Source organism: Trichosurus vulpecula, chromosome 3 (genome assembly GCF_011100635.1).
Source record: "Trichosurus vulpecula isolate mTriVul1 chromosome 3, mTriVul1.pri, whole genome shotgun sequence".
NCBI classification, from domain to species: domain Eukaryota; kingdom Metazoa; phylum Chordata; class Mammalia; order Diprotodontia; family Phalangeridae; genus Trichosurus; species Trichosurus vulpecula.
In genome coordinates, this window is record NC_050575.1 from 67,786,226 (window position 1) to 67,811,454 (window position 25,229).

The 25,229-nt window shown below is 42.0% G+C and overlaps 1 protein-coding gene across 1 annotated transcript in view; it reads right to left on the reverse strand.

Moving 5' to 3' along the window:
* Positions 1–3,844: 3,844 nt before the first annotated feature.
* The window catches only part of ADAM19 (ADAM metallopeptidase domain 19), a gene marked incomplete at its 3' end in the record, with an annotated part of 83,260 nt that continues 61,875 nt past the window's right edge, over positions 3,845–25,229 (reverse strand). The window contains 3 exon segments of the mRNA XM_036749737.1: positions 3,845–3,910; positions 6,001–6,193; positions 18,374–18,450. Coding sequence (XP_036605632.1) covers positions 3,845–3,910; positions 6,001–6,193; positions 18,374–18,450 — 336 coding nt within the window.

The window sequence follows — 25,229 nt, forward strand, 5'->3', positions numbered from 1 at the left end:
CCTTGTGGAGCTTAGAATCTAGTAAGGATACCAAATAGCAGCACAATATCATCTAATAAAGACATCAGAATTGTGAAACAAAGTGCCATTTGTGAGGTGAGAAGTTTTCCCCCATGAGAAATGGGAAACAGTGGGGGAGAGGAGGATCAGGGAAGACTTCATGGAGGAGGTGGCATTTGAGGTGATCTTTAAAGGATAAATAAGGATTGATCAGAGTAAGAAGCAGAAGGAGGACTAGAATTCAAAGGGTCATAGTATTTCAAACTAGAAGGGACAGACATCACTGAGCCCAACCCATTCCTTTTAGGCAGCTAGGTGGCACAGATGACAGAGCGTCGGACCTGCAGTCAGACCAATCTGAGTTCAAACGCAATCTCAAACACTCATTGGCTATAACCTGAGGCAAGTCACTTAACCTAGGTCTGCCTCAGTTTCTTCACTTGTAATATAGGAGTAATAATAACATTTGCCTCCAAGGCTTGGTGTGAGAATAAAACAGGATACTATTTGTAAAGTGTTTTGCAAACCTTTAAGTGATATTAAAGAATAGATATTATTCTTCATTTCAAAAATGAGAAAACCCAGAGAGGTTAAGTGACTTTAAGGTCACAAAGGCACTAAGCATTAAGACCTGGGTCCTCTGATTCAAAATCCAGTGCACTTACTACTGCTGTATACATTCAAGTTCCCCCGAAGTTAACGGCTGGGTTTTGTCATAGTGAAAATGTGAGCGGAGACAGAGAAGTAGGAGCATGTAGTGTAGGGTCTGTCCGAGGAAGCAGAGAGTAGGATTGCTCGGGATGCGGGATAAAGTTCATGAATAACAACGAAAGGAAATAAGGTTGGAAAATAGGGCGACAATCAGGCTAAGGAGGATGAACTTTCCACAAGAGGCAACTGGAAGCCACTGAAGATTTTTGAGCAAAGGAGTAATGTGATCAAATCGATGGACAAGAAAGATTATTCTGGCATCAGTATGAAGAAAGGAGGTGGGAGAGAGGAGGCATAAAAATCTGTCAGAGGGTCATTGCAACAGCTCAGACAGGTGGAATGAAAGCCAGGGTCATGGCATCAGAATAGACAAAAAGGGACAGATGTGAGAAAGGTTAGAGAGGCAGCATCAATACAACTTGGTAACTGATTGGCTAGAAGGACCAGGGAGAAGAAAAAATCAAGGCTAATAAATACTAAGGTAAATACGGTAAAGCCGCAGGCAGAAATAAATAGTGAAGTTAGAAAGAGGAGCAGGAGAAATATAATAAGAGCTATTGTGTCTGAGGTTTCTTGTGGCATTTAGGTGTGATTGTCCTGTGGACACTTGGAGCTGAGTCAGGCCTGGAAATATAGCTTGGGAGCCATCTGTATGGAAGTAGCAGGTGGGGGTGAATACAACTGCCAAGGGAGAAAGCGTAGAGAAAAAAGAGAAGGCCAAAGGCGAATGCTTGAGGAATGCCTACATTAAGGGGTCAGGAAGCAGATGAAGAGCCAATGGAAACAGAGGATTTCTAATGAAATAGGAGGAGAACCAGGAGAGAATGGCTTCTCTGAAGTATATAGGAGAGAGAAGATGCAAAAGGAAGGGGTGGTCAATAGTATGTCAGAGAGAGTGAGTGGAATAAGGCAGCATGGCATAGGAGAGAGAGGTTAGGACTTGGAGTCATGAAGATCTGGGTTCGAATTCCTCCTCAGGCACTTATTGCAACATGACCTTGGGCAAGACCATCAACTTTTCTGTGCCTCAGTTTCCTCATCTGTAAAATGAGAGGATGGAACTCAAAGACCTCTATGGTCCCTCCCATCTCTAAATCTACATGATTCTGATCCAAAAAAGGTCATTAGTTTGGGGATTAGGAGGTCAGTGACGACCTTTGAAAAAAGCTTGATGGGGGCAGAAGTCCTTACAAAGCGTTGAGAAGAGAGAGGGTGGTAAGGAAAGGATGCAACTTATTAAAGAAGTTTAACAGTAAATGGAAGGAGAGAGATCAGACAGTAGCTGGATAGAAGGGTCAAAGCAAGTACTTTTTAAGATTGAGAACCATGTTTATTGGTAGAGCAGGAACCAGTGTTGAGAGAGAGAGAGATTGAAGATTGCTGAGAGAGAGGGGATGCCTGCCAGAGAAAAGTCTTGGAGGAGGCAGGAGAGAACAGGATCACAGGCACAGGTTCAGATATTAGTCCTAGAATAATATGTATGCCTTCTCTTCTTCGGTTAAAGGGAAGGTGGGGGGAATGGGCGATGATGCTAAGAAGTCTTGGGGACTCCTGGAAGGGAGCTAAGCCATCTCTCTTTGGATGGTCTCAGCCTTCTCAGTGAAGCAGGAGGCTAGATAATGTGCTTTAAATACAGAGAAGGCAAGAGAAGGAAAATGATATGTAATAATCACACAGAGTATAAGATAGAGAATGGATAAGAAAAGAGTAAAAAGAATGCCAATAAGTAGAAGCAGGGTCCAGGCCAAGGTTGTAAGCCATGAAATCTTCCAAATTTTGTGACCATCTCTTGGGAGATTCAGCTCTGCAGTGGAAGAAAAATGGTATGATGAAGGTTAACCAGGAATAAGGAAGGTCAGGGAAGCAAGAGATCCTAGGACAGTATCTAGTAAAACATTAAAGTAGCAGACAGGCTGAACAAATTGTGGTACATCATTACGATGAAATACAATTGTGTTATAAGAAATGACAAGCAGGATGGTTTCAGGAAAAACCTGGGAAGACTTATATGAACTGATGCAAAGTGAAGTGAGCAGAACCAGGAGAACATTGTACATAGTAATAGCAATATTGTATGATGATCAACTATGAATGACTTAGCAATTCTCAGCAATACAATGATCCAAGACAATTCAGAAGGATTTATGATGAAAAATGCTGATGAACTCTGAGTACAAACTGAAGTATAATCTTTTCACTTTCTTTCTTTCTTTTTTTGGTAGCATGACCAAGATGGAAATACCTTTTGCATGATATCACATATATAATTGATACCATATTGCTTGTCTTGTCAGTGGGTGGTGGAGGAACCAGAGGAAGGGAGAGAATTTGGAACTCAAAATCTAAAAAGAGGAATATTGAAAATAAAAAATAATTTTTTAAAAAAGCATTAGATCATGGAGTCAAGGCTAGGAATGAAGCCAATTGAAGTCAGAGCAGGGGAAATGGACTGGAAGAGTAGGGTCAGTTCAAAGGAACAGAAATTAAAGTTAAAGAATAGGCTTCATGAACATGAAAAAGTGAAAAGGAAGGGTAGGAGTCTGAATTCTTTCTTATTACGTGATGTAATTTCAAAGTTCCAGATCTTGGAGGTGGTGCAATTGTGAGATGTTAAGGTCTAGATTTGACTATGGCTTTTTGTGGCTAAAGGGAATGGAGAAGGTCAGTGGAATTGAGAAAATTGAGGACTCCGTCCATCAATAGCAGTGAGACCATTATGTAATGAGGTTTCTGGAGTTCTTCAGGAATTAAACTCCTATAGATGAGGGCTCAAGACATACTCACTTTTCATCCAATTCTACTCTACTATGAAGTTGACCATCGAGTGATAAAACTTTTTAATTTGCCTGTGTCACTGTACAAAACTAAATATTATTATGATAATTCAAATAAAGTTAGACTCTTTATGCCTGGATAATTGATTTTATGGGTATAGGTTTATAGCGGGGACTTCCCCTCATTTTTTTTCACCATGTTCTAGGTGGCAAAGGGGATTTTTAAAAACCCCTTTGAAGATAAGATTTGGAATGCTCAATGAAAGAAATAAAAGTAAAGGTCACTTAATTCCCTCTGTTTAGCAACAATGGGGAAGATTCAATACAGAAATAATTGTCAGAGCCCCTTTCCTTCTTACCTCTGCATAGTCTGCTACCAGGTAGAGTTCCACATACTTCATAGACTTTAAATCTTCCCTCCTAACCTATAAGGGGAACAGAATGGGTTAGAGTCTTGGTGGAACTTGGCATCATTTCAAAAGAAGTGTTCGGGCCTTTGTGCTCACTGTAGTTGGGTATCTTACCATCTTACCATCTCCCCCTTCCCCTTGGTTACTGTTAGGGAACACACTGAGATATTGGCACAGATATGAATAAGACTACAAGATTTGGGGCTAGAAGAGGTCTTTGAGATCATCTAGTCAACCCACTTCATTTTACAAATGAAGGCACAGAAGTCCAGAAAGGTTGAGTGTCTTCTCTGAGGTCACACAGGGTAGCAGAACATTGCCTGAAAAGTGTTCTTGACACCAAACCATGGCTTCCCACCCCTTTTAAGTGGAAGGGTGTTAAAGTAAATACAACTTAAACTTTTCCCAATCCTCAAATGCCCTTTCTTCAAAAATGAGAGAGAGAGAATATATAAGAATTGACTTAATTTCTTTGATCAGATAAGGCTATAAAGAGCAGGAAAAGCATGAGCTCTGAGTGAACACCACTGTCACCAACACACCATGATTAAATAAGTAGCACCAATGAGAAAATAGCACCTTTGCCTTTTGGACTCCACACAAATGGATGAGAAGAGTGCTTGGTTCAAATCTTAGCTACTTAAATGTGTGACCTCAAGCAGTTATCTAACTTCTCTGGGCCTCAAGTCCTAATCTTGGAAAATGAAGATATTTAACTTCTAAAGTTCCTTTTAGTTCTAATTCCACAGTTCTCTGTTCCTGTCCTTGGGAACTTTCCAAGGACATGTCTATCAGGCAAGGTTAACTTTCATCAGAGGTGACAGTGAAACCACTCCAAAGGCCTGAGGGCCACCTCAATATGCCTCTTCAGCTAAAGAAATATTCCTTGGTGGTGTTCTCAAGGTCAGAATCAGAATTCCTGGGGATGCATAGAATCTCAAGAGAGCATCTGTTCCATTTAGAAATGAAGGAGCTGAGACCCACAGAGGTTAAAACCATAGTAACGTTGATCATGTGGGATGAGGAGGGATCCAGGAAAGCAACTACTGCTGAAAAAGGACAATGTCTGAAACATGGAGGATGCAGTTGGTCAAGCAGCCAATGCTTCCTTTTACAGCGTGTTCTTCCTGATTCCATGCCCATGTCCTAAATCTGGACCTTTGCCTGAAGCTCCCATTTCAAGCTCCCCCAGACCCTTGATTACCCTGTGAATTCTTTCCTGACTATAGAATTTCTTGTTTACCCTCTTACTTCCCAACTTTCTGTCTCTCAGGGCCCTCTAATTGCCACCCAGCTGTTAGTTCTGTTGCCCCTAGCCATTCCCTAGTGGGAAAGGGGAAGCTCATGTACATGTAAACTGTTTTCTTTCAAGTGTTGCATCACAGGAAAGGGGCAGAATTCACATAACAGGTCTGGCAGGGCATGTGAAGCCCACAGAGCTCAGCTGTGAAATGCAGAAGAGGCTGTGGATTCCCAGTAAGTTGCACTTGGATCCCAAGTGTTCAAATGCTGGACTAAGAGCCATAAAGACCTGGATTCAAATCCTGCTTCTGATACTTACTAGCTACATGACCATGGGGAAGTCATTTAACTAACCTCTCTGAGACTCTGCTTTCTCCAAGAGGCCTCAAAGATGCCTTTCAGTTCCAGTTTTATGATCTTATAATCATTGCCACCAAAAGCATTTATTCCAATGATTATGTGCATAGTTCAACATTCTAAGCAAGGCAGACTTGGTCTCTCTGGGAATTAATAACCTGAGGCAGATGTTGTGATTTAAGGCAGGAAGTGTAAATGACCACGTGCTTGTGAAAGTCTATCTACACGTGCTTAGCCATTAACAAACACTTCAATCTCCCATTTAGTGAATAAGACATTTCTATCTATATAATAAATCAAGTTGGAATTTCAGAGAGGGAAAAGAGAGAAAGGACATTATAGGTATTCCTTCCTTCTCCGTTTCCATTTCTTCATGATTCCTTTTCTAGTTGGAGGCCACCTACTCTAGGATAAGGGTTTTAAGACAGGCCAAGGCACATTTCCATTCTAAAGAACAACACTTCAGCAAGAGTCCAGCATCCTAGATTCCACTGTGGAGAACTCACCCTTCGTTGATGCTTCCTGGCTTGGTTTGAGAACTGCAGAACCCAGTCCATGGCACTGGGTTGGGAATGCTCATAACCACAACTCCCAGCAGGCAGCTTGAGATGCTCTGATCTGTAAATTAGATGCTGACCCTGCCCATCTGGAAAGGGTTCGATGACATAACTAAGGTTGCTGCTCACCACAATCAGGCCTCTGTTGAAAGGAGAAGTCAACAGAACCTCAGTCAAAGAGAAATGCACCCGGGATTGACATTCTTAACACCATATCAGCAGCCCATCCAAGAATCCAAAGAACCTCCCAAATGCCAAAGGGGCATATGCAACCTACGGAGATAAGTAAACTGAGGCATAGCTTGGATCACACCTTTGACACCATAAATAATTAGCGTGGAATCAGGAAAAGATACCACTGGACTAGCAAACCGGAGAGCTGGCTTCTGGTCCCAACTTTGCCATTGATACCTTGTACAACTTTGGACCTTGCTTAGCCTTTCTCTGCCTCAGTTTTCCCATCCAAAAATGGGAATGATAATCCGTATCCCCTCCAAACTCACAGGACTGCTCTGAGAAGCAAATGAAAGACATGACACAAAAGTGCTTATGTCAATCAATACAGAGCTCTCTTTACTTCATAAGAAGCCTGTAGAGTAGCTAGGGCTTTGGGAAGTCCCAACCCTCCCAGCGAGGACCGTCAGGCAGCAGCTCTTCCCAGATCTTGTCCCAGGCTAATTTCATTCTGGTGCCAGGGAACCTAATCATTATTGTGGGCCGGTAGCCAGGTCTGCCTCACCCAGCCTGCTGCAGCAATAACCGCAAAAGCCCAGGGCTCTCTCTTTCCCAGCTCAAGGGCAAAAGCCAAGGTTATATCATTAACCCCACGGTGTTTTCTCAGGCTGGAGACCCAAAAAGCAGGAAAGAACAGAGGGAGGGGAACTGATCCGAGCATCCTGTTGTCTGAGTAATCTTCCCGGTCCTGCTCTCAAAACAGTGCCGGGGCGACAAATCAGTTCTCACCAGTTCCTGTACCTCAATTTCCCTTAGCTGCCTGGAAAACTGGAAATATAGAACCACCCTGCAAGGGCCTGAGTAAATAACCATTGATGCTTCTAGGGCATACTGATACAGGGTGGGGAGAGGGGAGAGGAAAGGGGAAGGCATGGTGACCAAACCATGTCAGTAGAACAGCAGTGTAGATGAGATAAGCATTTATAACAGATCAGAGATCTTATCGTAGACTTTAGTGTGGAATGAAACTGAAAGAAGATCACACATTAAACCTTGTTAGTCATTTATTCCTTAATGGGAATGAATTTACCAGATTCTTCTCAAAGAATAGGTTTTGATAGGAAGTGAAGAGGATGGGGACACTACAGAGATAAAGGTATCAGGTGTCTGGTAAATGGAAAAAAGAGGAAGGGGCATGTAAGGGGGACGCTGAAGGCACTGAGACCAACTTACTACTGTACCATGTGTCCAAGGGTCAGTCATAGTCTGGAGTAAGCACTTTTCCCAGAGATGGGAGAATAAGAAAAGAAGTAAAAGAGGTTGGTGTTGTTGATGTCGATAATGATGGCATAGGTGGTGGTGTTCTTGTTCAGTCGTGTCCACCTCTATGTGACCCCATGGACTCCTGTCTGTGGGGTTTTTTTGGTAAAAATAATGGAGTAGTTTGCCATTGCCTTCCCTAGTGTGTCCCCATATTTTTACAGATGAGGAACTAAGGCAAATAGGGGTTGCAGGGTCACCCAGTTAGCAAGCGTCTGAGGCCACATTTGAACTCAGATCTTCCTGACTCCCTGCCCAGTGCTCTATCTACCACAGCACCGAGGTAGGCAGTAGCATCTGCCGTTCCAAGAACCTTTCCCGGGTCCCAACATCCCTGGGAATTTACTGAGTTTGCATTATGGAGGTTGTTGAGTTCTCCATACCTACCCACTCCCAGCTCCATAATGTAGTAAGATAGAAAGAACACCACATTTTTGGGAATCAGAAGACCTAAGCTTGAGTCCTAGCTATGACATTTATTACATGAATGACCCAGGCCACATCACATTACCCCTCTGGGTCTCCATTTCCTCATCTGCAAAACAAGGATAATAAGATTTGAGCCACTTGTCTCACAAGGCTATTGTGAGAAAAACAGTATGTACAGCAAGGAAGCATTACTGAGTTATTCAGGCCTCAGCCTCAGTGGCAAAATGGAGGTACGAAACAACACTTAGACTCTACCTCAAGGGTTACTGTGGGGACAACTCTCTGCAAAGCTAAAGATGCCACAGTAATGAGCATCACTGTAATATTATATTACACTATTTTGTACTATTACTGTTGTGCTAGTGTGCTATTACTGATCCTAGTGTTAAGCAGGGGCAGCTAGGTGGCACTGTGGATAGAATGCCAGGCCTGGATCAGGGAGATTCATCTTCCTGAGTTCAAATCTGGCATCGGACCTTTACTGGCTGTGTGGCCCTGGGCAAGTTACTTGACCTTATTTGCCTCAGTTTCCTCATTTGTAAAAGGAGTTGGAGAAGAAAATGGCAAACCATTCCACTGGTTGCCATGAAAATCCCAAATGGGGTCACAATGAGTTGGACATGACTCGAATGACTGAACAGCAATAAAAGCAACTGTAAATCACTACTAGAAATTGGAAGCTCCCGTGATTATTATGACATACACCGCTGTCTAGAGTCCCCTCTCAGCCACCCCTCTCTGTCTCAACAACTGTCCTCCTGGATATGTTTGTTATTACAGAAATATTGGGGTTAGGACCCAGGATTGGCCCTCTAACAGTGGCTTTGACCTTGGAAGAATTCTTCAGAATCTTCCTCCCAGAGCCCTTCACTGCTGCTAGTACCCATTCAGTTCAGCTACTCTTCCCCCTGAATACAAACCAGTTGTTTATTCTATTAGGAGATTCAGTTGATCTAATTTGCTAAATATTAGTGCTGGCAGACAAAGACTGGGAGAGGGAGAGAGAGAGAAGCCAGGCCTCTGGGCAGGCGGGAGACCTCGCACACCATCTTTCATCATTAAGTGTTCTCTGAAAATGAAATCCAGCAGAATGACTCCAAATGGGGCCATGAAAACCATATGCATGGGAGCTGGTGAGGCTATTCATGTTTAATCACTGTGTGGCTGAGGGCATCTCCCTGCAGCTGAGGTCCAGTCAGTCCTGCAGGGGGCTCTCTCAAAGGTCTTCACAGAGGGGTTATCATCAAGGACTGAATAAGTAACAAAACCAGGGTTAGTCCTAAGGGGAACAGGGTCTGGAGCAAGATGCCCTGGACATCCTTAACCTCATCCATAGGTTTAAAGGTAACCTTATGTTAAAACAGTATTGGGGAAGTCTTCAAGGAGAACAGAAGTCACAAAAGGACAATGTGCATCCTCGCATGTGTACAGGGAAGTCCTCTTATCTTATGAATGAGGAAAGATGCTTCTTACGGAATTGCATAAATATAAGACCGAGCCTTTTTTTTTAAACACCAGTTGCAAAAGCCACTTTGTTGTTTCACCATCTCTACCCTGACTCACTCACTCTTTCAATCAACAAGATTTTATGAAATCTCATTGCATGCTAGGCACTGTACTAGGCACTAAGGATACAAAAAGAAATATGACACAATCCCTGTCCCTCTTCTCCGTGGAGGATGCATCCTACTTATTAGCTGTGTGACCTCGGACAAATCTCTTAAGCTCTGCCTCAGTTTCCTCATCTGTAAAATGAGGATAGGAATAGCACCTACTTCACAGGACTGTTGTGAGGGAAAAAATGAGATGATATGTGTAAAGTACATTACAAACCTTAAATATAAATGCTATTATTAATTATTTAATTTAATAATATTAATTATTACTATAAATGCTAATTATTATGAATTGTTTAATAATATTAATTATTAATATAAATGCTAATTACTATACATTATTATTATTATTATTACTGGAGTGGACAGGTGGCATAGTGGACAGACAGAGCACCAGGCCCATAATTAAGATGACCTAAGTTCAAATCCAGTTTCGGACACTTACCATCTGTGTGACCTTTGGCAAGTCACTTAACCTCTCTTTGCCTCAGTTTCCACATCTGTAAAATGGGGATAATAATAACATATACTTACCAAAGTTAGTGTGAGGATTCAGTGAGATAGTAATTGTAAAATGCTCAGCACAGTGTCTGTCATATAATATGCACTATATAAATGTTAGCTATTGATCATTAGTAGAAATAACACAGACACATCTAAGAACATACACAGAAAGCAAACACAGGGTCATTTTGCAGGGGAGGCACTAGCACTTTAAAGGGGGTCCAGAAAAAGCGTCCCATAAGTGATGGTTTTTGAACTGAGCTTTGAAGGAAACCAGGAATTTTAAGAATTGGAGGTGATAGGGGAATGTGTTCCAGGTATGGGGGCAGCACACGCTACACCAACCTTCAACGGAAGATAGCCTCTAAATGTGCAAAGCCCAGATTGTGGGCTTTGTCCCCAGATGTCTGGAGACATCTCTCTCAAAATACTACTACATAGTAGTAATAACTAATATTTATGTAAGGCTTACTGTATGCCGGGCATTCGGCCAGGGGGCTTTACCATTGCTATACCTTTGGATCCTCATGACAACCCTGGGAAGAAGGTGCTATGATTATCTCCATTTTACAGATGAGGAAACTGAGGCAAAGAAAAGTTAAGTGTCTTACCCAGGGTCACACAGCTAAGGAAGTGTTTAAGGCTGAATTTGAACTATGGTCTTATACTCTACTCACTGAGCCATTAACTGCCCTAAGTTCTCAAAAGCTTCAAGAGCCAATCTAGTTCATGATGGACCCAACCTAATAAAACAATATGCCAATGTCACAATAGACAACTTGGCATAGGGCAAGGAGTGCTGGAGTTCGAGGAGGAAGACACAAGTATGAATCTTGGTTCTGATACTTATTAACTGTGTGACCCTGGGCAAATTGCTCACCCACTCTGTACTTCAATTTATCTGGGAAACAGAGATTAATAATACTTGGCCTACCTACCTCATAAGTCTGATGGGAGGAAATTGCTTCGTTAACCTTAATAGACTATAGAAATATGATTTATTGTAATTGTCCTTATAAGGAGTACACAGCTGCTCATCTGCTGTGTTTTAGGGGGCCCCTCCTCCACACTCATCTACCACAATGACTAAATTTTTGCAATTAGTCAAAACTTTGTGTTAAGAATAACATTTGCTCTTTTTAACAATAACAATCGCTCATCCTAGATCATGCATATATGTGTGTGTACATATTACATGTGTATAGATAATGTCAGTTTATGGTTTACAGAGTAAATAAAGGTGTTGCAAATGAAAAATAGCTAGCAATTATACGTTTCAAGGTTTGCTAAGCATCTCACAAATATTATCTCAATTTATTCTACTAGGTCCTCACAACAACCTTAGGTGGGGTTTTTTACAAAGAAGGAAACTGAGGCAGACAGAGGTTGAATGATTTGCCAATGGTCACACAGCAAGGAAGTCTCTGAGGCAGGATTTGAATGCAGGTCTTTCTGGGTCCAGATCCAGCACTCAATCTGCTGTGCCACCTAGCTGGCCAGGGTAAAGAGGGATAGGTCTTTCCTGACCACTCCAGCTACCCCTTAGTGACCATTCTCCTCTCTGAAAACCCCAAGACACTTTTATTCCATACTACTCATTTAGTACTTTATTCTTTGACTTGTTTGCCTCTTCTCTTTATCCCCAGCACCAAGCGTAGTATCTTGTAATCAATAAAATCAACAACGTTTTTAATAAAATGCCTACTATGAGTCAAGCACTGTGCCAGGTACTAGGGATACAAATGAAAATAAAAAAATCCCTGTTCTCAAAATTCTTATATTCTGTATGGTGAGCCACCAGGTACATCTATAAGCATAGGGGGAATAAACACAAAAAATAAAAAGAAGGCAATTAAACATGATGCATTCTAACATAAGGAGAATGAGCACACTAGTAGCTGGGAAAATCAAGGGAGGCTTCGTTAGAAGGTGGTACCTGAACTGAGCTTTGAAGGAAGTAAGGGATTCCATGAGATGTAAGTGAGGAGGGGGTCTATTTTAGACGTGGACAAGCAAAAGATATGGAAAGAGAAGGTGAAGGTGTTCTTATGTAAAGACAAGTGAGAAGGTCTCGACAGAAATAGGGATGCTTTATAAAAGGTTGGTTGGGTTAGGGGAGAAAGATTGTGGGTTGTCTTTTGGACATGCTGAGTTTGAGAAGCCTCTGGGACACCTTATTTGAAATGTCCAATAAATAGTTGGTGATGTGGGCCTGGGGAGTTCAGGTAAGACTAGGGCTGGTTATATACATCTGAGAGTTATCTGCATAGAGAGAATAATTAAACCCATGGGAGTTGATAAGGCTAAAGGGGAGGTGGGTATAGAGATAAACAGAAGAGAAAAGGGGGGAAGAGAAGAGTGAAAGGGGAGGGGATGGGAGAGGGGAGGGGAGAAGAGGGACAGGTCAAAACCTTGGGGCATACCCACAGTTAGATGGTGAAATATGGATGATAAACCAGAAAAGGGGCTGAGAAAGAATGCTCAGACAGATAAATGGAGAACAAGGGGAGAGTAGTACTACAAAAAACCCAGAGAGGAGACAGAATTTAGGAAGAGAGGGTGTTCAGTCTTGTCAAATGTATCAGAGAGGCCAAGAGTAAGAGGACTGAGGGGATGGGTTACCATCAAGTTTGATAAGAAATCATTCCTTAAAACAACCGCAATGGAATGTTATAGAATTATAATGACCAAGCTTAGCCCCAAAGAAGGTATATAAAAAGATACCTCCACCACTCCTTTGTAGAAGCAGGGGACCATGAGTGTGGGATACTGCATAAAAGAGGCTTTTTTGATGAATTGTTTCATTCTGCTGAACTTTCTTTTTCTTGCTTCCTTTTTTCATGCTTTATTATAAAGAATGGCTCTCTGGGAGGTGAGGGAAAAATATGATGTGAAATATAAGTAATATAAAAAAGATAGGCAAAAATTTTTTTTACAGAAGGAAATTGTTGAAAACCTTTGAGAGAGCAGCTTCAGTTTATTATGAGGGTGTAAGCCAGATTGCAAAGGGTTGAGGAGTGAATGAAAGGAGTGGAAGGGAAAGTAGACAGAGTAGACAACCTTCTCTAGGGGTTTCAGAAAGGAGAGAGAGAGAGAGAGAGAGAGAGAGAGAGAGAGAGAGAGAGAGAGAGAGAGAGAGAGAGAGAGAGAATAACTTGAGGACATGGTAGGGTCTAATAAAGGGTTTGGTTTTTTTCAGTATGACAAGACTTGGGCATGTTTGAAGACAATAGGGAAAGAACCAGAGATAGGAAGAGGCTGAAGATTAGGGAGGGAAGTATAATTGTGAAAGGCCAATCTGCTGGAGACTGAAGAGGTTGGGAGTAAGGTCATATAGAGAGGAATTGGACTTGGCAAGAGGAAGGGCCACCCCATTATTAGAGACTAGATAGAGGAAAAAAGGAGAGGGGTGGAGATGTCAAGGTATTTTGAGATGTAGAGAAAGAGACAAGAGGGAGCACATAGTAGGCACTCAATCGATATTTGCTGAATAGCATGGTATTGGTAAATCTTAAATATTTCCTATAAGGCAAGGGTTTTTATTTTAAGGTCCATGAACTTTTTAAAAATAGTTTGATAACCATTTTAATATAATTGGCTTCCTTTGTAATCCTATATACTTATTAATTTTATTCATTCATTCATCCTATATACTTACTAATTTTATTCATTTAAAAACATTCTTGATAGGCTGCCAAAGGGCCCACAACATACACACACAAAAAAGATTCAGAACCCCTGCTGTTGGGAGACAGTGTATTTTGGAGGAAAGAATGAAGGATTTAAAGACAGAGGACCTAAGTTCAATTCGTAACCTGCTACTTTCTGCCTGTGTGACCTTGGACAAGTCACTTAATCTCAGTTTTATCATCTCAGGGGAATAGACTAAAAGTCCTCTAAGGTTGGTTCCAGTTCAAAATCTGTGATCTTCTCACTTCTCTGCATTCTCCTTTATCTAGCATAGCAATGCCTCATCCATAGAAGGAGCTTAGCCATAGATGGTGATCTTTCTGCCAACAAGGGGAGCTAATTGCCTCTCCCATAGGTTACCTAGCCCAGGAGTCAATTGGTCCCTCCTGAAGACTCTATTCCTAGTCTTCAGTTAAACTATGTTTCTCAGAAAGAGAGCTGTTTAAAAAATAAGAGTGAATGCTGTATAATTACAATGACCAAGTTTAGTTCCAGGGAAAAGCTGAGAAAATGTACCCTGCTTCCCTTCTTTGCAGAGACAGGAGATTATTGGTATGGAATATTGCATATACTGTTAGTATGGCAGATGACCAGTTGGTTTTCCTGAACCATTTTTTTCTTATTCTTTTTTGTTCTTTGTTATAAGGGATGGCTCACTGGGAGGGGAGGGGAAAAGGTTATATTTGGAAATAAAGGTGATATCAAAACAAAAGCTATTGACAAGAACAAGATTAAAGGCAAGACAGCAGGAGAAGGAAAGAGCTGCTTATCAAGGACTGATAGTTTTCCTGGGAAAGGCTCCAGTTTAGCCATTCTAACTATTTCCCACCCTCATAGCAATTCTTTATTGTTGTTAACGTCCCCTCCTGAAGGCAGGTGAAACTCAGCGATGGTGCCCATAGAGGGAAGGGCTCAAAAAAAGAGGAAAGGTGGGAAATGAGTGAGGCTCGTGGGTAGTGTTTGTCTCATCCACCCTGGGGATTTGAGGGGAAGGAGGGAAAGAAAAGGCAGGCATTCCTGTTCCCTGCTCTTTGAGGACCAGAATCCTGTCTTCCACCTGGTCTCTGAAACCAGAACCAGACAAAAGGGGTGAGGAATGTGGATTCTGGCTCCCACCAAGAGTGAGAGGTGTTACTACCTTAAGCAGGGCCCAGAACTAGAAATCCAGTCCTACCATGGACTCATTCTGATCTGGGACCCAAGTAAACCATTAATAAAAATCTCCCAGCAAAGCAGGGCTTGGAGCCAGATCCTGCCAGCCAGTATTTTCAGGGCCAGGAGCCAAGAAGCAGATGATAATAACACCCCCTTCCATTTGTGTAGCCTTTTCCAGTTTACATGGTATCTTCCCATCCATTTTCTATTCCAACCCAACAACCCGTGAGTGGGCAGGGCAAGGAGTATCTTATTACACATTCTTTTTTTTTTTTTTTTAGGAAGGTGAAGTAATTTGCCCATGGTCACATGGCTAGTGTCATTGCTGAGCCTCAAACCCAAATCTACCGCCTCTGTAAGTGTTTTTCCCATCCCCCACCTCTTCCTGGTGCTGTACCTGCAACTCATCTGCCTCGAGCCTTGTAAACAGCCCTGGAAAAGGAGGATTCAAGGGAGCCTAGCAACAACCTCTGTGTCGCAGAACAGGCCCAAAAAGAAATAGGGCTGAATTCCTCCACACTTGTTTCATAGGACCTGAAGATTTCTTATGGTATAAATCAGTCCCATTTCCCCCAAATCACAGGGAACATGTTTCTAGTAGAGGAAAAACAATTGCTATGGAGATTTTCCATTACAAAGCTGCTTTAATAAGACTCAGGGGCTAACCGTGATGTTATATGGGTTAGTGCAGGGAGCTGGGGAGCTGCTGCTGTTGTAGTCCTGCTCCTCCACCGGGGTTAGCTTAGAACCATCTGGCCCTGGACCACTCGCTCTTAAATCAGCCTCAGAGGGATAGTGTCTGGTCTGGAAGCACCACTGGGTTCCTGGGGAGGGGAGAAGAAAGAGCTGGAAGAGAACATGGGGGCGGGGAAGAAGGTAAGACCGGCGGCCCCCACTGAGCTGGGAAGGCAAAGTGAAAACATATGGACGCTTCAGCTGGTTTGCACACATTGTCAAGGCTCCTGGAATGATTTATAAAAGACCTTGGAGCCCAAGCCAAATTCCTGCAGCTCCTGCCAGAGTAGACAGAGGACGGCTAAAGAGAACCAGGTCACACCTGCACCTTCCCTTCTTCTGGGGAAGTATCTTATTTATTTGAGAACCACAGGTGGCTGTGGCTTAGCCTCGGTTTGCCAACATGCTGATCCAGTTTATGGGCTCAAGTCACTTGAGGGGATCTGGGGAGCATTTCATTCCAGCCCCTCGGCCAAACCTCGTTTCCTGACTGCTTGAATTCCCATTAGGGAGCTTTGCCAAACAATATTAGGATGGAGACAGCCCTAAACAATCAGTGTCCTATTTATAAACAAACATGTGGGGGCCACAATGTAGGGAATGAAGAATATGTCTCCTCTTTCAGAATATGCAAGACAAGGCAAAGCAACAAGCACTTATTAAGTGCTTCCTGTGTTCCAGGCTGAAGTACGAACCATGGATATTGAGTCAGATAAACCAAGGCAGATAGGATAGCAGCAAGACTGGGTTGATGGGTGACAAGTTACCATAATGGAAAGGTCATCTATAGGCAAGGAGCCATACTCCTTAAAAAAAAGTTGGGGGAGGAGTTGGGGGAGGGCTAAGGAAGAAGGTAGAATAAGGAATTCTGGGAACAGGGACAGCAGATAGATGATGATGATGATGATGGTGATGATGATGATGATGATGGTGATGATGATGATGATGGTGATGATGATGTCCATCCTCTACTTAGCCACCAAAATTATTTTCCTAAAGCACGGGCCTGACCATATCACCCACTTACTCAAAAAACTCCAGTAGCTCCCTATCACCTCCAGATAAAATACAAAATCCTGTTTGACATTCAAGGTCCTTCCTAACCTACCCCCAAACACCTTTCCAGTCTCCTTACACCTCGCTGCCCTCCATGTACTCTTTGATCCGTTGGCCTCTCAGCTAAACCTCAGACGAGGCATTTCATCTCTCAGCTCCAGGCATTTTCCTTGGCTGTCCTCCACGCCTGGAATGCTCTTCCTCCTCATTTCCTCTTCCCTGGGTCCCTTCTACAAGCCTTTTCTTGATCCCTCTAAGTTGTAGGACCTGCTCTCTGTTGGTCATTTCCATTTTATCCTGTATATAGTTCATTTGTACATAGTTGTTTTCATGCTGTTTCCTCCATTAGACTGTGAATTCCTCAAACACAAGAATTGTGTTTTGCTTTTCTTTATATCCCCAGTGCTTAGCACAGTGTCTGGCATACAGCATGTGCTTAATAAATGTTTATTGACTAACTGACTAATCATAACAACTAGCATTTACATGGGGCAGCTAGGTAGCACGGTAGATGGGCCTGGAGTCAGAGAGATCTGAGTTCAAATCTAGCCTCAGACACTTACTAGCTGTATGACCCTGGGCAAGTCACTTAACCCTGTTTGCCCCAGTTTCCTCATCTGTAAAATGACCTGGAGAAGGAAACAGCAAACCACTCCAGTATCTCTGCCAAAAACAAGCAAACCCACATAGAATCATGAAGAGTCAGGTATGACTGAACAATAGCAGCATTTATATAGCGCGTTAAGGTTTACAAAGTGCTTTACAAATATTATCTCACTATATCCTCACAACAATCCAGGCAGGTAGGTGTTATTATCTCTATCTTACAGATGAGGAAACTGAGGCAGTAAGTGGATAAGTGGGACAAGCTCAGGATCACACAGTGTCTGAGGATAGATGGTATTCAAGTATCTCTCACTCCAGGTCCAGTATTATGTACTTCACAGTGCTGTCAAACGCAAATAGAAATGGACCCCTGCAGGCTGTATATTGAGTTAGAAACATTATTTATGTTGCATTGCATTTTAATTTATTTTGTTAAAGATTTCCCAATTACATTTCAATCTGGTTGGAGCAGCACTCTGGATCATCATAGCCCTGAGTGATTTTGGAACCTCTGTATCACAGCACTAGCTGCTTCTAAGCTAAGTCTAAAAGTGCTCTCTGGTCAAGCCTTTCAAGTCGGTCTGTGGGTTTTCCAGGCTGGCTGCCTCTGTCCCAAGAAGAAACCACTCAAATGTTTACCTACCGCAATAAAAATGGTGAAAAAGGACAGCCCATATTTCTCTTACCTAATTTGAAGAGAGGCAATAGAGGGCTGGTCTCAGAGAAATGAAGACTGCGTTTAAGACCTCAGACTCAGACTGACTGTGTGGTCCTGGACAAGTCACTCCTCAGTATCCTGACAAATCTCCAAGACTCTATCTAAAGTGTAGAACAGGTTCTGCCCTGTATTGATAGAGGGAGCTTCCTCCATGGAAGTGACCAAACCAAAGGAATCACAAGCCTTTTTTTAAAATCCAGTTTGCAGAAAGGAAGAATGGGAGGCCTCTGTGGAGTAATAGGCTACTTGGTGGGAGTGGGTTTGCCATTCTTTACCACACCATGGGGCAGGCAGGAGTGAGGGGTCCAGATCTACTCACCTGATGCCTCTGCAGGTACTGAGCGTAACACTGGATTGTTCTTCCCTTCTCACTTTTCCATGGTAAAAACAGTCATCCTGGAAGGGTCAAAGAACTTGGTCAAGACAGGCAAAAGATAGGAATGGTATCCAAGGTGCCCTTCTCATTCCAGAGGTAATTCTACAAGTCCCACACTCCTTCCTTAAGATTTCCCTGACATCTCCAGCCCATGATGACTGTGGATTGGAGATGTAAGGGAAATTAGAAAAGACTATGGTGTTTCTCCATTACAGACAATGCTAGTCCTTGGGCTGTTGTCATCTCATCATCATCACTGTTATTGTTTACCATACTAAGAAAAGTCATTTGATCAACAAGCATTTATTCAGTGCCTACAATGTGCCAGGCACTATGCTGAGCAACAGGGATCCAAAGAAAGGCAAAAGGCAGTCCTTTCCCTCAAAGAGATCCACAAACTATGCAAATAGCCATGTACAAACAAAATGTATACAGAATAAACTGGAAATATCAAGACATTAGCATTAAGGGAGGTAAGGAAAGGCGTCTTATAGAAGGTACGAGTTAGCTGGGACTTGGAGGAAGCCAGGAGTTGGTGAAGAGAAAGGAGAGAATCCCAGGCCCAAGAGACAGCCAGTGAAAATGCAAAGTTGGAAGATAGGGTATCTTGTTTGAGAAACAGCAGGGAGGCCAGTATCAACAGAACCCAGAGTACATGGGGGTGAGTAAGATGTAAGAAGACCGGAAAGGCAGGAGACAGGCAGATTATGAAGAGATCTGAACATTAAACAAAGGATTTGTTCATTCTAATACTTTCTGGTATCTTAAACATAAGTGAGAGATATATTTCGTCAAAAAAATTCCCTGCATCCACTGGTCTAATCATTATTTTATTGGTTTTAAAAATATTATATGGCCAATTTGTTTCGAGTTTTCCTAATGTTGAACCAACCCTTCCTTTCCGTAAATTCAATCTGATTGAGATGAATAATCTTTTCTATATGTTGTTTTATTTTGCTAACATTTTCTTTACTTTCTTTTTACTAATTTATTAATTTTATTAATTGTTAACATTTTAATCAATATTTAAGCATCAATATTCATTAGAGATGCTAGTTGATAGCTTTCTCTGATCTACAGCTCAATTTTAGGAATTAGAACCATATTTGTTTCATAGTAGAAATTTGGTAGGTTGCCTCCACATCTATTTTTCAAAAAATTTATACAATATTGGGGTTAATTGTTCTTTGAATATATTTTGTTGTAGTGGTTCAGTCATTTCAGTCACATCTGACTCTTCGTGACCCCATTTAGGGTTTTCTTGGCAAAGATACTGAAGTGGTTTGCCATTTCCTTCTCCAGCTTATTTTATAGAAGAGGAAACTGAGGAAAACAGGGTGAAATGACTTGCTCAGAGTCACACAGCTAGTTAAGTGTCTGAGGCCAGATTTGAACTCAAGGAGATGAGTCTTCCCTGAATCCAGGCCTGGCATTTTATCTACTGTGCCACCTAACCTCTCTATTTAAAAAAAAATTAACAGAAATTTATTATCTCTTCCTCTGACCTGCCCCAATTGCATCGAAAATAGAGATAAAAAGCATATTCCTTGTAATAAATATGCAGTCAAGGAAAACAAATTCCAGCATCTGTATACTATATGTATATATATATATATATATATATATATACATGTAAGAGAGTGAGAGAGACAGAGAGAGAGAGAGAGAGAGAGAGAGAGAGAGAGAGAAGTGATTGATAGATAAATAGATGTCTTGTTATGCAACCTAAATCCATCACTTCTCTGTCAGGAGATGGAAAGCATGCTACATCATCAGATCATCAGCCCTCTAGAATCATGAATGGTTACTGTATTGATCACAGCTCATATAGCATTCAAAGTTGTATGTCTCTGCAATATTGTCATATTGTTCTTCAGTTTCTGCTTATTTCATTCTTCATCAGCTTATAAAAGTCATCAAAATTGTTGATTTTTGTAATATTGACAGTATAAATTGTTCTTTTGGTTCTGATTATTTCACTCTGCATTAATTCATATAAGTCTTTTCATGTCCCTTTGAAATCATCCATTCCCTCATTTCTCATACAATAATAGTATTCCATTACATTCATATACCGTAACTATTTAACCATTCCAAAACTCAAGGGCATCTCTTTAGTTTTAGATTTTTTGCCACCACAAAAAGAGCTGCTATTAATATTTTTATACATATACTATCCTTTCCTATTTCTTTGCTCTTTGTGGGATGTAGGCCTAGCAGTGGTATAGGTAAGTCAAAGGTCATGAAACTTTTTGTGTATAATTCCAAATTGCTTTCCTGAATGGTTATATCCATTCATAGTATATACGCAATTGTTTCAATTATTTTCCTCCTTGGGGATTTTATTATGGGATTACCTTAACCCATAATATTTCCTTATTGTGGAAAGGTTTGTTTTTAATTTTCTGTTTGCTCATGTCTACAGCTTCAGGTCCTTAATTGGGAACCTGTGCCAGGCCCAGGGCCTGCCCCTTTTTACACTGTTGAATGGGATGGACAAGCCCAAATCCTATCTCTCCAGTTCTGGAGTGGGATATTATGTTCTGTCTCTGCTACAGCCCAGAGGTCACTGCCCTGTGGTCTGTGGGTCAGAAGCTATCTGGAGCCAGATCCTGCCTCTGAAGCATGACTGCAGTCCTGGTTTAGGGCCAGTTTTGATATCAAGCCCCACCCACTATCATGGTCCATAGCATTTCTCTATCTTCTGGGGCTTTTTCACCTGAGAGCACTGATCTTTCAGTTTCCTGAGCAATCACCTACTAGAGATGAAAATGCCCCATTGGAAAGGAGGCTGGACTAAAGCTAATTTCTTAGGACATCTCCATAGTCTGAGCTTACTGACATTGGTGTAGTAGTGGATAGAGAGCCAGACTTAGTCAGAAGACCTGAGTTCAAATATTGCCTCAGACACTTGCTAGCTCCTCAACCCTTGACTGGTCAGTTTACCTCTGATAGCTTCAGTTTCCTCATCTGTAAAATGGAGATAATAATACCACCTACTTCACTGGTTTGTTATGGGGATCAAATGAGATAACGTATATAAACCTGAACATGTTATAAATTCCTATCGTCACCATCATCATCATCATCATCATCATGAGAGTCCTCAACCCCAGGAGCTGCCTTTGCTTTAGATGCCATCCCCTTGTCATTTATAGGGTGAAGAAACTCAGTGGCTTTTTTATTTTGTTTTAAAATTCTATTGGAGTTTTAATTCAGTGGTAATAGATGTTCCTCAGGAGACCTAGGTCTGCTTAGAACTCTTCAAATTACCATCTTAACTAGCCATTTTTATTATTGCAGTCCAAGACTCTCTCAGTTGAATAAAAGCCAGCCCTGAGTTTGAGCTGCAGACCACAGCTCAGTGACAGAACACAACTAACTGGTCCACAAGGGGATTGAACTCTTAAGTTTGGCCTTTTTAAAAATAACATCTTCTAATCAACTGAGGAAACCAACTACAGATAGAGGATGAAGGCAGCAGAGCTATTACTAGGAATTCTGGTATCTGGAACAAATTTGTTGAGTGACAGTTGGGTACAATTACAGTAGGAGAGGTAACATCCAATTCCTCCCAAGAGTCAGGCTCCAGTCTTCAAGGCATGGTCTGTGACCCTTAACTGCTAACCCCAACACCTCACTCATCAGCAGGAAACAAAACAGGAAAAGGAGAAAGAAGATAGGGTATTCAGTGATGAAGATAAGTAAGTCCTGGGAGCACCCAGAAGTGGGGCAATCAAGGGTCAGTAAGGGTCAGGGGTTGTGAGCTGGAGTACTATCAAGAAAATGTAACCCCCAGATTTCAGCATCCTCCTTTCCCTAGTTATAGCTTTGTGGGAAATTACTTTCCCAGGTTGCATAGTTATCTTAGCTGCAACCTCATTTTCATCTGGATTTTAAGATGCTGGCTGGTGGTGAAATTTCTTCAACATCTGGGACTCATGTGTTTTCATTCCAATACACAGAACTCTAGCAGACAGCAGGAAGGAAAGACATCATTCTCTCTCTCTGTCTGTCTCTCTCTGTCTCTCTCTCTGTGTCTCTCTTTCTCTGTCTCTCTCTGTCTCTCTGTTTCTCTGTCTCTCTCTGTCTCTCTTTCTCTCTGTCTCTCTGTCTGTCTCTCTGTCTGTCTCTCTCTCTCTCTCTCTCTCTCTCTGTCTCTCTCTCTCCCCCACCCCCAGCTGATCTTGGCATGACTAGCAATTACTAGCCTTCAAAAGAGAAGGACTAGCTTTGGCTTATCCCCAAGTCCATAAGGAAATTCCTCCCCACTGGACAATCACCCCTATTCTTTAAAATTCTTCACTTATGCCTGACATCTTTTCAAGCAATGATGCTATAGCCGCCTCTTCCTTTGATGATCAAAATGCTGGAAAAAACCTGCCTAAATTTGTTGCCTACACTTTCTCACCTCCAACTCATTTCTCAATCCTTAGTAATTTGACTTTTAAACCCACTCTTGACTGATACACTTATTTCATGGTTACCAGTGATCTCTTAACAGCTAAACTTGATGGTTATCTTCCAGTTCCCATTATTTGATCTCTTGGGGTTTTTTGACAATGCCAGCCACCCACCCAGTCCTCCTGTACCCTCTCTCCTCCTTTGGCTTCCATAACATTGCTCTCTCTTCCTCCGTGTAAACTATTCTTCCTCAGCCTCCTTTGCTGAATTACCTCCTAAGTATAGGTGTCTTCCAACACTCTGTCCAGAGTCTCTCCCTTCTATATGATTTCTCTTAGTGATCTCATCAGCTCCAATAGGTTCTGTTATCATGTTTATGTAAATGACACCCAAATCCATATACCTAACCTTAATTTCTCTCCTAATCTCCAGTCTCTCATTGCCAACTACCATCTTCACCTAGATATCCCATTGGTATCATAATTTCACCATGTCTAAAATAGTGCTCATTATATTGTCCCATAAACCCACTCCCCTCCCAAATTTCGTTATTTCTACTTAAGACAATGTCATCCTTCCCAGGCACATATGGCAGCAACCTCAGAGTCATCTGGATTCTTCTCTTTCTCTAACCCCTTACATCCATCCAATCAACTGCCAAGCTTTATCATCGTGACCTCTACAACCTCTCTCACTTTTCCCCTTATCTCCATCCACAAAGTGACCACCATGCCTTGGACAAGAAGGGTGTCAGCCAAACAGCAATTTAAACAGAGTTATAGGAACACAGGAAAAAGGTGAGTCAGCCCCACCACCCACCTCCAGTTTTGCTAAGTAAAGGTCTAAGGCAGGGGTGGGGAACCTGCAGCCTTGAGGCCACATGTGGTCCTTGAGTGCAACATTTTGACTGAGTCCAAGCCAAAAAGCTGTATGCGATTTATGAGCCTATGAATTCACTTGCACCAAAGTGCCCACTTAGCAACTAGAGTTCAGTATATCACCAATGGATGGTACTGCACTGAAGAAAAAGGATGCAAGAGACAACATCAGCAAACCTGCAAACGACATCAGCAGCTCTGCGGGGAAGCAGCAAGTAGCTTTAGAGGCAGAAAGGTGCTGTAGCGGGCACTAAACCCCAGAAGGGGAGCAGGGGAGATTTCCCACATTATAGAACTTAATAGTCTATGTTAATTAAATGTCTTTTGCAATGAGTTCTCTGGTTTGGTATGTTGCTGTTGTTTTTTTTTAAAGAAGTATAAGATCATAGCTCATAACCTGTGTTTTTTAATAGATTCCCCAAAAGGTTCCCTGAATCTGGGCAGAGCTTTTAAGGGCTTTCAACTATACTGTTAGCTTTCTTGCTTCGGTCAAACAATAACCAGTCAATAAACATTTTAAAGCACCTACTATGTGGCAGGCACTGTGCTAAGCTCTGGTCTCTCCCCTCTCAAAGGGCACAACCAGAAGCCCAACTGTGCCTGCAAATCTCACCTGGTTCCTTCTTTGCTCTAGCTTCTTATACAAATTCTCTGAAACCCGTAGAATATTATGTCCAATTGTGCAATGAAAACCATATCCCTGTTCCCACTGTTTGCTTTCCTTAAATACTCTGCCTAGAACAGCTCTGGAAGAAGATGTCAAGGCAATTAACCAACTTCATGACAGCTACTTCCAGTATCCCCAACAGTGCGGAAGCCTCTTGGAACAATTCCCTGCTCACCCTGTGCACATTACCTGAACTATCTTCTACCTCATTTCCCTGATAAGTTTCTCTGTTCATTGTACTGACCTACTGAATCTCAGTCGCTCAGGCTCTCTGTGCCAATGACACTAGACTAGAAGAAAAGAATACTCCATCTTCTCTCCATTCCCAACTCCATCTCTGTCCCTCAAGAGAGGACCTAACGTCCCTTCTCAGGTAAGCACATAGAGACAATGGGCCATATTTGGTCATTGAATCCAAAGGAACATTGCCTCCAGTCAAGCCAAAGAAGAAAGAGAAATTATTTCAAGGCAAGACTATAGAAGGGGTCATTTAGAGTCAGTACAATATCCTGCCTGACTAGAGATCTGTCTCTGAACTTCATGAAGTTTCTTCATCCACGTAACTTAGATGATGCAGCATTCACCTTGTGTACTTGGGTGTGGTGTTTGGGAAATACCCACCACGATGTTTTTGCCTTTAATTTACTCTCTATCTATCCTAATTACTTGTGCATATAGCTCCTCTGGCTCCTACCTCACCCCACTCCCACACACATCTCCTTCATTAATTCAATTCAGAGGACAAAAGGGGGCATACATAAAAGACATTGAAAGGTGAACTCAATAGTCCTTACCAACAGCTTGGATATGGAGAATGAGAGATAGTGAGGAATTAAAGATGATACTTAGG